This window comes from Megascapheus bottae, chromosome 9 (genome assembly GCF_031878675.1).
Source record: "Megascapheus bottae isolate mThoBot1 chromosome 9, mThoBot2.hap1, whole genome shotgun sequence".
NCBI lineage: Eukaryota > Metazoa > Chordata > Mammalia > Rodentia > Geomyidae > Megascapheus > Megascapheus bottae.
The window spans coordinates 60,079,371-60,094,643 of NC_143517.1; the positions used below are offsets into that span (position 1 = coordinate 60,079,371).

At 44.3% G+C, this 15,273-nt stretch overlaps 1 protein-coding gene across 9 annotated transcripts in view; it reads right to left on the reverse strand.

Annotated features, from left to right (window-relative positions):
* The window catches only part of Asap1 (ArfGAP with SH3 domain, ankyrin repeat and PH domain 1), a 276,484-nt gene that overhangs the window by 9,207 nt on the left and 252,004 nt on the right, over window positions 1-15,273 (reverse strand). For 4 of the 9 annotated variants that reach the window (XM_090339394.1, XM_090339398.1, XM_090339396.1 and 1 more), the window contains exons 25-27: window positions 9,161-9,199; window positions 7,699-7,869; window positions 1,352-1,421 (exon numbers count right to left, since the gene is read on the reverse strand). In XM_090339394.1, the coding sequence (XP_090195520.1) occupies window positions 1,352-1,421; window positions 7,699-7,869; window positions 9,161-9,199 (280 nt within the window). The remainder of the gene's footprint in view (window positions 1-1,351; window positions 1,422-7,698; window positions 7,870-9,160; window positions 9,200-15,273) is intronic. The other 5 variants (XM_090339399.1, XM_090339400.1, XM_090339403.1 and 2 more) reach the window with 2 other exon arrangements.

Genomic DNA, 15,273 nt, shown 5'->3' on the forward strand with positions numbered 1-15,273 from the left:
GAAGCCTCAGTACATGAGAAGCAGCGCATGTGAGAGGGTTGGTTGGAGGACTCAGAACAAGGCCAAGGGTACGGAGGGGCCTGGGACATGGAGTGTGGAGGGAGTGAGAGACAGCTCTGACAGCCATGCTGCTACTGAACCAGTCTGGACCTTATTTTTCTCACTTGTGAAACTGAAGACCATTGTAAACTCTATACAGCTGAAAAGAGTGTCATTTAAACAAACAAAAAAAGGTAGGTTTAGATGCGGTACACATCTCCAGCACCAGCTAGGGGGAGTTAGAGATGAAGGAAACATAGTATGAGGTAATGTGGGAAAAAGTGAGAGCCAATTTCATGAAATAAACTGGAAATAGCAATTCATGACTATAATCCCAGCTACATGGGAGGCAGAGAAAGGATTTAAGAAACAAAAGCAGTAGACTCTACCTGCATAATAAAGTAAAAGGGGGTTAGGAGCATGGCTCAAGTGGTAGAACACCTACCTAACAAGTGCAAGGCTCTAAATCTTAGGACTATCAAAAATAAAATTTTGGTTTACAATCACAATAAATATTTTATAAGCATTAAAAAATTAAAATTTTGGGCCAGGAGTTTGGCCTAGTGGTAGAGTGCTTGCCTAGTATGCACAAAGACCTGGGTTCAGTTTCTTGGTACCATATCATAGAAAAAGCTGGAAGTGGTGCTGTGACTCAAGTGGTAGAGCACTGGAAAAAATAAAAATAAAATAACTTTTTCTTTTCATATCTTCAACAGACTCCCCACATCAGCCCCTTGTCGGCCCCCAGCTGGAAGTTTCATATCTAGAAGTGGCTCTGCATCCTGATGTCAGATCTACTTCTAGAGGAAACGATCTGGGGTGAGGCTCCGTGAACACTGCCCCAGGAAGGTCTACCAAGGCACCCTGCTTCAGTGAGAGGAGGGAAGAAAACAAGACTATTCAGCCTAGCCACAGATACTTTGCGAACCAGGAACCCAGGAAGAGTTTTCCCTTTCTGTCTGGAGATCTCCCAAAGGGGTCGAGAAGAAAAGACGCATTATAATATCACAAATAAACTTTTAAGACCCAACAGGAGTTTGGTCCAGACCACTGTAGGCCTGACTGGACAGAGCAGGGAACTGAGGCTCTGCTCCCAGTCATTCTATGGACAGAGTGGGGCCAGGGCAGATCTGTGCTAGGCTAGGGTGCTCCATTACAACCCAGGAGCCTGATACAAACCCAGTGAACACTCAGCTTCCCATCGTCATCTGTGCTGCCGGCTCAGCACACTTTGAGTATTGCCAAGAAGAGTAAAAGCCACTTCTAGAATGCAGTCCATTGCAACTAGGCACAAGTGCTCGGGGTAGCTCACCTTGACTGCTGAGACAGCCCCTCAAACTTGTTCGAGGCCTTACTTGAAGACGATGGACCCACATCATTACCTACAAGGAGAATACAGAGTTGAAGGCTGTGCCTCAGACATGGACAGGCAGCACAGGGGGACAGGGCGCTGGCATCCCTTACGCCCATGGAGGCATTTAAAAATCAGAATTGTAAACAAAAACCCAAGCGCTGTCTTGGACCTGCCTGCCTTTCTTCCTTTCCTCCCCCTGCCTCCCCCCACCTCTCTTTTGCCAGTCCTGGGGCTTGAACTTAAGGCCTGGGCACTGTCCTTGGGCTTTCTCAAGGCTAGAGCTCTACCACTTGAGCCACAGCACCACTTCTTGCCTTTTCTATGTATGTGGCAGTGAGGAATCGAACCTGGGTCTTTGTGCATGTTAGGCAAGCACTTTACCTCTAGGCCAAACTCCTCGCCGGGCTTTTCCTTTTCAATTACAGAGGACAATATTGGTAGACTTCCCCTTGGCCAGGCCTCTCAGATCAGAGATTCGATGGTGTCCCAATAGCTCAGTGTCTGGGGCTTGGCTTGGTCTCAGAAGAGACTGCCATGCTGAGACTCACCTCCTGTAGTCTGAGTGTGGGCCCCTGTGTGGCTAGCATCAGCCAGGAGCTCACACCCAGTCCTCACCTCAGCCACTCACTTCCTCACCATCCATCACGATGTTAACACTCTTTAAGCACTTACCTCTAAGCAAGGTATAAACACGAAGTAGCAGCATCAAAGAAGGTAAAATGTCACCACACTCAAAGAGTTTAGGATCTGGCTTGAGAGACTTGTACACAAGAATGATCTAATCACGTGAGTTGGGCTAACAGTGGTGAAAATGGCAAGGAACCAGTGCTTACACCTAGCCTGTGAGAGGGAGTAGGAATGCTATCCGCAGAGGACACTGCATCTGAACAGTGGCTAAACCAGAGACCATAGGTACATAGAAATGCATTGAGCCCAGGAGAAAGATGAAAGATGAATTAGAATAGATGCGGGCTCTTTTGGGATCACTCCAGGGTGGGACAAGGATGACAGGACTGGGGCCGCCAGCCACAGGCCCCCAGAGGAAGCTGGATGAAGGAAGCTGGCCATCAGCTGCCCTCAAAATACTTCCTTGGGCTGGGAGCATGGTCTAGTGGCTGAGTGCCTGACTTGTATGCACAAAGCCCTGGGTTTGATTCCTCAATACCACATACACAGAAAAAGCTGGAAGTGGTGCTGTGGCTCAAGCAGTAGAGTGCTAGCCTTGGCAAAGCCCAAGGACAGTGTCTGGGTCCTAAGTTCAAACCCTAGGAATAACAAAACAACTAAAAAAATATTTTCTCATGCCTGGCGCCAATAGGTCACGCCTGTAATTGTAGCTACTCAGGAGGTTGAGATCTGAGGATCAAGGTTCAAAACCAGCCCAGGCATAAAAGAACCTGAGACTTTATCTCCAATTAACCTCTAGAAAACAGGAAGTGGGGCTTGGCTTAAGGGTAGGGTGGTAGCCTTGAGCTGAAGAGCTCAGGGACAGCACCCAGGCCAAGTTCAAGCCTCATGACCCACCAAAAACAAAAAAACAAAAAAACCCCAAAAACCTTTCTCATCTGTCCTGCCACCTTCCTTACGACATAGGAGACTGGCCTGACATTCAGCTTTTTAAAGATGAGGAGAGGAGGCCAAATGTACAAGTGGCTGTAAGCGTCATGGTCCTGACCTAAAGTCTATGTGCTCTTCACAGTCCACAGCGATGCTCCAGTAGTCATATTAGGAGCAGCAGCTATCATTTATTGAACACTTACACCTTATAAGGTATAGTGAGAAATAATCTCCTCCTCCATTTCATACATGAATAAACATATAGAGAGGAGAGTAATGTGCTCCATGGTTAGTGCTAGGACACAAGGTCAGCTGCCTCCTAGATCTGACCTCTGAACTCCCACGGAAGTTTGACTGAGTTCACTCCATGGGAGATACAGTTCACTCCATGGGAGATACAGTTCACTCCATGGGAGATGCTGGCAGAGCGGAGGTGCCAAGATGAGATCTTGATAGATTGGTCTGTCAGCTCCAGGACAAGGTGACAAAAAGAAACAAGCTGAACTGGCATTACCAGCACCAAAGACCCTTACATTTGGCTTCTGCTTCATGTGAATACAATACTTTTCCTAATGTTTATATACTTCCATGTGCCTGGGGCCCAACACTTAGGGTTTCTTGGGTCTCTCAGGAGCCACTAAAAAGCAGGCATTTCTGGCACTGCGCTCCATGCTGAGTCCACAGAGCTGGGCACTTAGCCACACGTGTCAGACTGGAAGGAGCCCTCACAGTGAATGACTGTGGAATACACAGCTGGCCACACCTGTTGATTTCTCTCCAGGCAGGAGGCATTTCCAACAAGTAACACACACAACACTGTGCACTCCCTAGCTGTTCACTGTGACACCATTTTTATGCCTATGTGACTTTGTCATTCTTACCTCTCCCCTACCCCAGGGCCTGCCCCTGCTCACTCCTGCAGACTCAAAGTCACTTTCTGAGAACTGACCCCTGGTCGACCTGGCAGTGCCCTCCTGGGGAGAGGTTAAGGATGTGGACGCAGGGCCTGAATTTCAGATGTGCTGCCGATTCAGGAGGTATGACATGGGAGGACCCTGCTCTACTCTGCCTCCATCTCCTCGTTTATACAGCAGGAGTAATAACTGGGCCCACTACACTAGGTGGTGTGAGCATGGAGAGCTGGACTAGGAGTTGTGGGGAGAAGTGCTAGAAGCTTCACAGGAAGTGTGACATGGATTTTTCTCCATTTGCTCAGTGGGAGAGTACCTCTCCAAGCAGTGAGTTCCTTGTGTGTAACCTTCCAGGATAATGTCTGCCAATCATCCACAGGCTTCTGTTGCAGAAAGATGGGCTCAACTTCTCCCACAGAGTGACTTTCCACACCTGGGTGGGAAGCTATCTGTGGTGGATTGACAGTAATGCTGTCATTCTCACAGCAAGGCCAAGAAAAAAATTCAGAAATTTGGTGTTGCTAAAAAGAGGTGAATGAGAGTAAACTAAGGAAGCAGTTAACTAAGAAATTTGGTGGTGCTAAAAAAGAGAATGAGAGTCAACTAAGGAAGCAGTGAAATCTTTTTGAGCTTTTCCTTTTCCTCTACACAATTTGGAAAGGGCCCTTGGTGTGTCACACAAAGGTGTATAACAGAGCTGGAGACAGATGATGGGCAAGAAAGGAAAGAACCCGCGGCCATAACTCTTGACCACTTATGTAGCTCACAGGTTGCAGGCTGAGTTGATAGAGAAAGCCAGGGCTTCGGCTCAGTAATACACAGCAAACAGGTCCCAGAAACTTTTAGGACAGTGAACTAGTTATGTGCCTTGGAATCAGAATCCAATCTCAGTTCTGAAATCACTCAGCTTGTTCTAGTAAACAAATCATTTGTTGACTGTGTATGTCAATCCTTATCTTTAGGCTGAGGACAGTCACAGTCCCTATGTTTAAGGATGGCTGTGAGGGTACAATACAAACATATAAGGAAAAATTACCTGCTCTATCTTCGTAAAACATGTATCTCTACCTGTGTCTATAGCTGTACATGCCAGTGGTCACCTAGGCAGGGATTGGTAGGATGCAGGTCGAAGGTCAGGCTTCTGGAATGCTCACCCAGGGCACACCTGGTCTCCCATGTGTGCTGTAGGAACGTCTCTCAGTACTGAAGGGTGAAAATCCCCAGAGAATTTACTGTCTGGTATTCACTCTAAGAATATCAGGGGGCAAGAACAGGATTAATCTCAGGAGTACAAACTGAATGGTTGTTTCTTCTTCTTTGCTTTTTCCCATTGGCCCCTTGCACTGACCTACCCGTGGTCCACTTCCAGCCACGTCATCTGTTCTAAGGTTATGAATGTGAGCTCACAATCCCGGATTTCATTTTACTTTGCTATCTTTACTCTGTCTTCATTTCCTTATTATTTAAGCTGTATTCAAATATGATACCTGCGGTAAAGCAGGTCATTAAAAAGGGGATTTAATGAAATGTTGCTGTCCTCACAAAACACCAAGTTGTTCCTTAGGTTTTCTGAGCCAGGAGAGGCACCAGCAATGGACTTCAGCACGAAAGGCCTGGGTTCTTCTGGGTGCTGTGAGCACTGTAGGTCTGGCAGGGGAAAAACCTTGATGTGACCCTCCCTGCCTGAGCCAGGCTGGAACTGCATGCCAGGTGCCCTGTGCTGAATGCTTATTATCTATTCTAAGTGGAATAACAGAGGTGGATGGTGAAGTATGTGGAGAGCAAGTAAGTTAGTCCGCTGCTATCTCCTTAGCTTCTGTACCTCGGAGTATCAGGACTCGAGGGGTGGAGGGTTCAGGGGAAGATGCTATCTAGGAGGCTATCCCTCTCTGTGTCTTGTTAGTGACCAGTGTGATCTCTGCCTTTGGCTCATGGAACACAATGTTAGCGGGACACAGGTGACAAGTTCAATAAAGGACAGACATTTGGATCAGAGCCAAGTTTAACCTGCTGGTGAGAAGTTCAGCTGTGCACCTGCAGATACACACCTCTATTACTGATCTGTGTTGTCAGATAAGTCTATCTCACACATGTGTTACACCAACAAAAGCCTTGATTATTCCAGAAGTAACACTCAGGGTTGTTTGTGAATGGTCACTAGAGTTGGGTCATGTGGAAAAGTGTCACTGTTGTTAAGGACAATCTTTAAGGCAAAGGTACACGGCAGATGTTTGAGGGCCACACCCACGAAAGGCTCTACTGCTTCCAGATATGCAGGCAGTAGTTTTTATTAAGTGGTAACAACTTTTGTTTTGTTGGGAATAGGCCCTCATTCTGCCAACACCAGAGATGAAGAAAGGCCAGATCCTAGTTCTGCTGCTGAACAGAGTGAAAGAGCAAACTTTCCAAAGTTACAATTTTTAAGGCAGAAAATAGGAATTCGTTAAATTTGTTTGAGAGCTGAAGAGCTCAGGGATAGCGCCCACACCCAGGGTTCAAGCCCCATGACTGACAAAGAAAAAAAAAAAAGAAAAAAAACCCTTCCCTTTGAAGGGGAAAATAAAGATGACTAGAATGGGGTGGGGAGAGGGAAACTGGGAGAAAAACATGGGAAGGGGTATCGACGTTCAAGAAATAATGTTCCCACTACCTGATGAATATAACTGTAACCCCTATATACATCACCTCGACCATAAAATTGGGAAAAAAAAATCTTCCTTTTGCAGTCAGTAGCACTAAACTGACTGTTATACTAGCTGACTGGATGAGGTTTTTCTTCTCAAGAGATTACTGACTACCTAGTGTGAGCCACGTGCCATCCCAGGCTCTGCAGACACAGATGAGGACGAGACAAGACAAGTGTGCTGCACTGTGAATGTACATTCTAGATGGGGAGACAGACACAATGAGGACTTCCCACCCTCGATGATTTCTCACGGTGCTGGGGAAGAAGTCAGCCACTCGAGGGATGAGGTCAGGGGAAATGTATAGAGCGAGAGCAGAAGACTGACCAGGGGCCAGGCTTCCAAGGAGTAGTACGGGGAGTGCGGGGAGTGCGGGGAGTGAGGGCTTTGGGAGGGTAAGTGTGGGGTGGTGGCCAGGGAGGAAGGACAGCAAGTGGAAGAGCAGAGGTGTGAGGCCCTGCAGACTCTAGTGTAAGGAGTCTGCATTCAATTGAAACTCAGCAGAAAATCTGTAAAGGTGTGAAGGCAAAGGGTGACTATAATCTGATGCTGTTTTGTAAGAAAGCCCTTCTGACTACTATGAGCATAGGCCCGTGTTTCCTCTCTGTGGGATTAACAGCACCTGCCTCTCAGAGCTGTTGTTAGGACTGTACAAGATCTAGGATATGCTTATTAGTACTTTTTACTATTATACTGGACTCTCTGTATCTGTGAAGCCAAGCAACTGGGGATCAAAAGTATGTGTGTGTACAGAATGTGTACACAACACTTGCATTGTATTAGATTATTATAAATTATCTAGAGATGACTTTTAAAGCATACGGGTTATATGCAGGTAATGTGCCGTTTGATACGAGGGACTTAAGCATCCACAGATGTTGGTGTCAGGGGGTAGTGGTCTGGAACCAATGCCTTGACACTGAGGCACAACTGCATTTATAATTAACATCAGCTTTTGATGTCCCCAAGTATTTTCAAAATACTTGTTGGCCATATGAGGCAGATATAACTATAATGATACATATCTAAATCTTCATCCAGGGGGTGTAGGTTTGGTCCATTTTCTGAATGTGCTAACTATTCAGTGCCCAATGGAGCCCCCCCATTCTGACTGGCCCTGGGCAGCTTTGGCCCTGACTTTAGGAAAACTTACCCCAAGGAATTGCGCCTTTGTTTGGGGGCCCATGAGGTAGTGGGCTGGGAGGGTCAGACAGGGTTCTCTTGTGTCCGGGTGGTGGGGGAGGAGGTCTCTTCTTGGAGAGAGTGGAGCTGCCACTAGAGGTCTGGGTGCTTAGAGGGAGTGTTGAAGGTGGGCCAGTTGGACCTAGAAAGGAAATTGAATGGGGGCAGGAAGGTTAATCCCAGTCTCACAGACACGAACAGATAGTATGCAATCTCACACATCAAAAGGTGGTACGACACAGAGAGACAAAAGCCAAAGGCCAGGTATGCCACATTTACCAATTCAGTGACTCACAAATAAGGGTCCCAAAACTTGATGGTTACAAACTGATACAAATAAAAGGAGAATTTGTGCGTTTAGGGAACAAAACTTCAACCACATTGTGTGTGGTGACGAAGGCCTGTAACACAAGCTACTTGGGAGGCTGAGAAAGGAGGAGGATGTATGAGTTTGTAAATAACTTGGGCTGTTTCTAGATATCATCTCAACCAAATTGAAACAAAACTCAAAATAACAACAAACAAAACAGTAAAAAAAAAAAAAAAAAGCTAGTCCACACAGAAAGCTAAGGGGTTTAGACCATCATTTAGCTACCATGGGCAAACTAATACAAACACATTGGAAACCAACCACTCACTGGAATCATCACATAACCTGCCAAGAAAGAAGAGATATAGCACACGACCAGGAAAATCAGCACAGGAAGACTAGAGCTGTGGGAACTGCTCCATCAACGAACTACAGGTAAAACGGGAAATATTTTCATCATGGGTTTTTTTCCCCCTTGTCTACTTATCCAGTTGTTTTTTTTGGGGGGTGGGGGACAGTTTGGAGTTTGAATTAAGGGCCTGGGGATTCTTAGGCAAGAATTGTACCACTAAGCCATGTCCTCAGCCCCCCAGTTATTCTTTTAGTCACCAAACTGAAGTTTTCGTTTCAATTTTAAGTGAGAGTCTTCTGAATTCTAAATGATGTAAAATTACCTAGATAAGAGAAAGGGTATCAATGTATGTGAATTAATGTACCTTTTATCTGGTGAATGCAACCCTTCTATTAATTACAATAAAACTATATGAAAAAAAAGAAAAGAAGAAAACTCCAAAAATGTTTTATGTTCTAGTTCTGAATTATTCTAGCAGTCCTAAGCTACCTGTTGTATTGAAAGTGAACAGCAGTGAGTTTGTCTTTGGAAGCATTCTGGGGATAGTATGTATGAATAGTATATATATTGTTAAAGTGACAAGAAGTGGTTGATATCTGTGAGGCACTGGTCTCTTGGACAACTATTTATTTACGGAACATTACTAGGTGAATGGTTTAATCGTGTCTATGAATAATTATCTTTGCAGACATTTAGAGAAAGAAAAAAAGAAACAGAAGGAAAAGCTAAGAACACTACCACACCAAATGTTTAACACAGGATAGTAGATACCTGATGGTCCAGAAAGGCTCCAAAAGAGCTTTTTATATTCTGTGTATTAAAAGAAAAACTTAAATTATTGCTAGTGTCCTTCCTGGATATAGATATTTCTTATTATCAAATTTACCATCTAGTACTCACATCGATTTCATTCTCAAAAGATGGTCTAGTCTTGGCAGTAAATATTGTTAATCTCAGGGAATAGTCATAACTATATAGTTTATTTTCTGTCTCAATGGTATATGATAGAAGTCTTATGGTTATCCTAAATCAGTGCCTAATCCCAGTTACTACAGTTTTCATGAGCACCTTTCGGTACTTGAATGTTGTACTGTTCCCACTATGCAGGCAAAAAATTGGGCCTATAGATCAAGGGCCCATGGACATGAGGGATGGAGCTGGGGCAGTGCTGGGACAGAGACTGGTGAGGTGTTCATTCCAGCAGTAGATGCTGCTGGTTTTTTCTGAAAGCCAGGTAGCATTTCCTGTGCTTGAGGGAAACAACACCAGTTAACTATCAGGAAGCATAACTTTCCGTGTGAAATACATGCATTACACACAATAGACAATGCTGAGATTCCCACCAATTTCATCTTTATCGCCACCTAGGGACATTCTGATGCAGTGCACTGGAAAGGTCACTCAGGCTCCAAATCTTATCTGGAAGCAAACACTGCCACAGACAAGATGCTAACAAGACTATGTTGTATGCTTACATGATTCCGAGAGTAACCACACCCTCGAGTCATTTAGTTACCACAGAATTAACAGAGTATGCCTCAGAGAGCACAGGAACTTGGCGCAACCCAGTATGATGCGACATCCAGGCGAAACCCTGCTGACCTAAAGACTGAACTCTTGGCCCAGGCACCAATGTGCTTCTCTTCCTCTGAATGGCATCTTGTCTTCTCTGTGTTGAACACTTAGAGACACCACCAAGCTCTTCAGTTTCATCTTCCTCCACATCTTCAGCTTTCAATGGTCAGCAAAGGTGCAATCCTATCCAGACTCCTCTCATGAAGCCCCTGTGTCCTGAAGCAACTGCTTCTATTTCTGAATTTCCACAAGGATTACAAAGCTCTGGAGAGTCTCCAGATTGTTTGGGCCATTGGGGTGGGTGATGGATGGTGTGGTGGTGGTGGGGTAGGCTGCCCTTGCCAGTACTGCTGAGTGGCACATTCTGCAAAACGCCCCCCCCCCAATACAACTATCAAGACAATTCATGGTACAGGCAACCAGGAGACTTTCCAGTGCTTGCATATCTGGTTTTCAAGACCAAGGAAAATACAGTCCTCCATCTGGGAGATTGAATAAAAGTACAAATGTGAAACTTCATAGATAATGGATTGAGAAATCATCTTGACCATGTTGGACAGATTTGTCTATAAAAGTGTAATTACTGATTCTAACATGCCAACCAGGAGGAACAGTGACAGAAACTGTATTTACCAAATTCTGTATCGTACAGATGAAACTTCAACCATCATTTCCTACTGACCTTTAAAAATTGGTTTTGATAAATAAGCATTGTACATATTTATCATGCTCAATATATTGTTTCAAGCATATATTCCCTGGAATGGCTAATCTGAGCTACCATTTATTGCTTCACTCGTTTCAAGAAATATGACTTAACTACAATCACCAAGTTGTATAACCTATCTCCTGAAGATATTCTTTCTGACTTACCTAGTGGTTTTCACAGTACAGAGCTTCAAGGAAGGGTAAGCTAATGTTAATCACTTTAAGTAGATGAAGATAAAATGCTGGGTAAAGAACTGTGTAAAGGAAGGAACTGTCATCATCTCCACATCAGATGGGAAAACAGAGGCATAGGAGGTACAGTGTTGGAGCACTTCAGTGAGTCAGTAGCAGGTCTGGCCAGGATGCCAACATGGAAGTACATATGCCCAGGCATGACAAAGCAGGATACTACTCTGTTGGCTGATTTCTATATGAAAAACAGCATTTGTTAATCCTTGAATCTTCAATCTTTTTATGATACTGATGACCAGGAGGAAAGTATTAGAACTTGATGGCTCAGGGCTGGTTCCTTAATAATCACTCCTATGTCCCTGATTGCAAAAGCACAACCAGGATTTCCTCTGCTTCCCCTTCCCCACCCTGGTGGTCAGGCAATGTCGCTGGACAGTGGCCAGTGTCAAGGGCAAAGCACACGTACAATGCTCTGGCTACTTCATGTGCAATGCTTTGAAAAGGAATGTCAGACACTGATAAAGGCCAAAACAAAAGCATTCCCCCTCCTCCACAAAACAGAAATCCAATGTGAACCAAGGACAAACTACTGTATTCAAACTGTCTTGCACAGTATTAAAAAAAAAAAAAAAGAACAGGAAACTAAAGCCATCAATGTATGACTCATGCTACTGATAGGAAAATGCTTCCTAAGCTTGTCTCAGTCGTCTAGCAGTGTCCTTCCTGATGGCAGGTGGCTGCAGGAAGCTGAGAAGGCTTGTCCCTTTCTATTTGCTTTTGTCCTCTACTATTACAGACCTCTGGGAAGAGTGAGAGCAGCTTTCCCAGCTGCATTTAGCATAACTAGTGCAGACATTTCACAAAGAGATTTTTTTGGGGGTTGGTTGTGGGACTTGAACTTTGGGCTTGGACATTGTCTCTGAGCTCTTCAGCTCAAGGCTACCCGACCCTACCCCTTGAGCCACTGTGCCACTTCCACTTATGGTTTTCTGGTGGTTAAATGGAGATTTAAAAAAAAAAAAAAAAGTCTATGAGATTCTTAAGTCCCTGGCTTTGAACTGTGATCCTCAGATCTCAGCATCCTAAGTAGCTAGGATTACAGGCATGAACCACCACACCTGGCTTCACACTGAGATTTTTCAGCAAGTGAACCTTCACAATGCAGGACATGTGGTTCAGTTTTAGGATGCTTCTTCCTTAACCTACCACCTATTTCTAGGACATACTTTCACTGATTCTTTCTGTTGTTCATGCAGTAGACAAGCTCTTATTCTCTGCTTTAGGAGTGCTGAGACCATTTATTCATGGCCCCAGTCTTCCAGGCTTTTGTCTCTAACCAGGTCTAAAAGAATCCTCCACAGAGGAGAAAGCAGCTCCTCCCACCCCCACAGTACCTCCTACTGGCCTGACAGGATATTTCCATGTTTCTCCTGATGACTAGCTCTGGGAAGAGCGGCTATTCCATCATTCTTCCTGAAATAAGTTTCTGAACTGAAAACCTGCCCTAGGATGGAACTCATGTTTTCTGAATGCTTGTTAGGTGTGTGATATATCACAGACTTTATTGCATGGGATTTGTTCAGTGGCTCAGGATAGCAGACCCTGTTTCTTATTTTTCAGATGAAAATGTTGAAACTCCACAAGGATCACTGAAATTAGAAGAGGAGACATATACCAACCTGTATGGAGAAAAAATTCCAGTCTTTTGTGAGCTGGAGAAAGGTGGCTTCGTAAAAGAGAAGATGAGGTTTGAAAGGCTAAGATTCATAGCTACCCAGTAGCTGCAGTCTAGCTTGCTACAGATCAAACTGCCTTAGTTTCATTAGTGAGGCATCTAGTCATTGTCCACACTGATGGCTATACTTCCTGGCTGTGTACACTCCACGGTACCAAGACTTCATCACTATTAGCAGGTAGGTACCATGCTGCTTTTGTCTAGATTACTGCTTTCTCAGACCAAAGTCAGAGGCTATTTGAGGTAGGATGTCTGCATTACACTGGACAAATGTGAAATGGAGAGTTAATATTCACTGTAAATAATTCTTTTTTTTCACTGCTAATAATTTTTGATTTTAAAACTTCATCTCACCAATGATGGGAATAAACCATAATTTGCATTCTTGTTCCTAAAAGCTTACACTATTTTAAGTTGAGATCAGATTCATCCTAGATTTAACAAAACCTTTAACTGAGCCTATACCAGTGCCTGGTGTCATATTTGAAGCACTTGTTAATTCAGTAGGTAGATGATTTCAGTGCAGACTCTGTAACTGAAAGGATTCCCTTCTTAGAGCTATAGAGTTGCTGGACCTAGCAAGGGAAAGATAGTATCCCCTGAGGAATACTAAGGGCCAGGAGCTGAGTAAAATGTCTCATAGACTTCTCATGTAAGGTACTCACTCTCTGCCTGCACTATTATACACACACACACACACACACACACACACACACACACACACACACACGGCATTAGATAATTGTAGCTGCTCAGGAGGCTGAAATCTAAGGATTGTGGCTCAAAGCCAGACTGGCTACTAAAAAGTCTGTGAGACTCTTACCTCCAATTAAAGATATATCTTGCAACTTCTGCCTACCACTTGAGGCTCAGCACCACTTCCAGCTTTTTTTTTTTTTTTCTATGTATGTGATACCGAGGAATCGAACCTGGGTCTTCATGCATGCTAGGCAAGCACTTTAACCACTAGGCCAAACTCCTCGCCCTCTTACCTCCAATTAAGTAACCACCAGAAAACCGGTTGCTCAAGGGGAAGGGCAGTAGCCTTGAGCTGAAGAGCTCAGGGACAATGTCAAGGCCCAGGCCCAGAGTTCAAGTCCCATAACCAACAAAAAAAAATATTTAAAGACACAGTCAAATCAAACAGAAGTAACGTATCTTCAAGCACCTGTCTGTGGATGGGTATGCTGCCCTCTGGTCTCTCACACTCCAGAGTATTTCTAGTCATAGCCCAATAATCCCCAAATTGAGTCTCTTAGGGAAATGAAAAGCTCTGCCTCTTCCAAAATGCCTTCTTGCTGTACTGTCTCACTGAATTCTGATAACAACCTCATGAGCCAGGCAGGAGAAAGATGGCCCATTTTCCCCAACAAGGGAAGGAAGGAACTAAAAGATCTGGTGTGACAGCCATGAAGTCCAAGTAAATTTCCCATTCATTTCAGCACCATGTGACCAGAAGTAAATTCCTTAACCTTTCCAGAGCTGTTTCCTTCTATACATGATGGTACAGACACTTAATCATCCATCGACTTCTTTCTTTTTCTTCTTTTTGCCAGTCTTAGGCTTGGGCTCAGGGCATGAGCACTGCCCTTGAGCTTTCTCAAGGCTAGAGCTCAACTATTTGAGCCAAGCACCACTTCTGGCTTTTTTCTATGTATGTGGTACTGAGGAATCAAGCTTGGGTCTTGGTGCATGCTAGGCAAGCACTCTACCACTAGGCCACACTCCCAGCCCAACCTATTTTTTTTTTTTTTTTGGTCAGTACTGGAATTTAAACCTGCTTGCTAGGCAGATGCAGTACCACTTGAGCTATGCCTCCAGCCTTTTGCTTCAGTTATCTTTTTTTTTGTTTAGAATCTTGCATTCTTGCCTGGGTCCAGTCTCAGACCAGAGTCTTCCTTCTCCATTGCTGGGATTACAGCTATAGGCTACCATATCTGGCAATCTAGGATAAGACTTTAACCTAAAGATTAAAAGCAAATATATGTCTAGTCTTTAAACATAAAGTAGGCAAAGGAAAGCTGTTGATCACAGGTGACCAATGTCTCCACACTTGGTTTTGTAGTTTTCATTTACTGGATCCTTTCCCCCTCCAAAAAGGGGTTAGGCAGCATAATGTTTCTGTATGAACAGAAAGAACGGTAAGTTCTTCTGAGACTGATGAGGACTGCTCAAACACAAGGGGGCTTTGCTTGATGGTAATTCAGATCAAACTTCCTGAATTTTGATGAGCCAGCTGGAGTTTCTTGAAAATATTCCTAAGTTAGGCTCAGAAGAATTCTTTCTATGGTTCTTTTTGTACTCTTCTTGTTTGTGGGAACTTTGCCACAAGTGTCTGTATACATCATAGAGGCCACTACTCTTTAGACTCATAAATCTGAGGCCATGAAGATGACTTCTGCTGTAAACAGAGACCAGGTCTTTCCTTGCTTGGAGAATGAGCAATCCAAACCAGGATTCGAGACAGTCTTGTTCTCAATCAGAGGCTCCAATAGGAAGCCACAAAAGAAGAACTAAATCTGTACACACAGCATCAGCTGACATTTAACAATGCCTTCTAACAACTCAGTTCTACACACTGCCAGTTCTTCACATGTACGGGCACTCAGTCCCTTATGACCATCACGAAAGGCTGCCTTGTCTTACCAGCAGACAGGTCAGAGCTCTCAAGCTG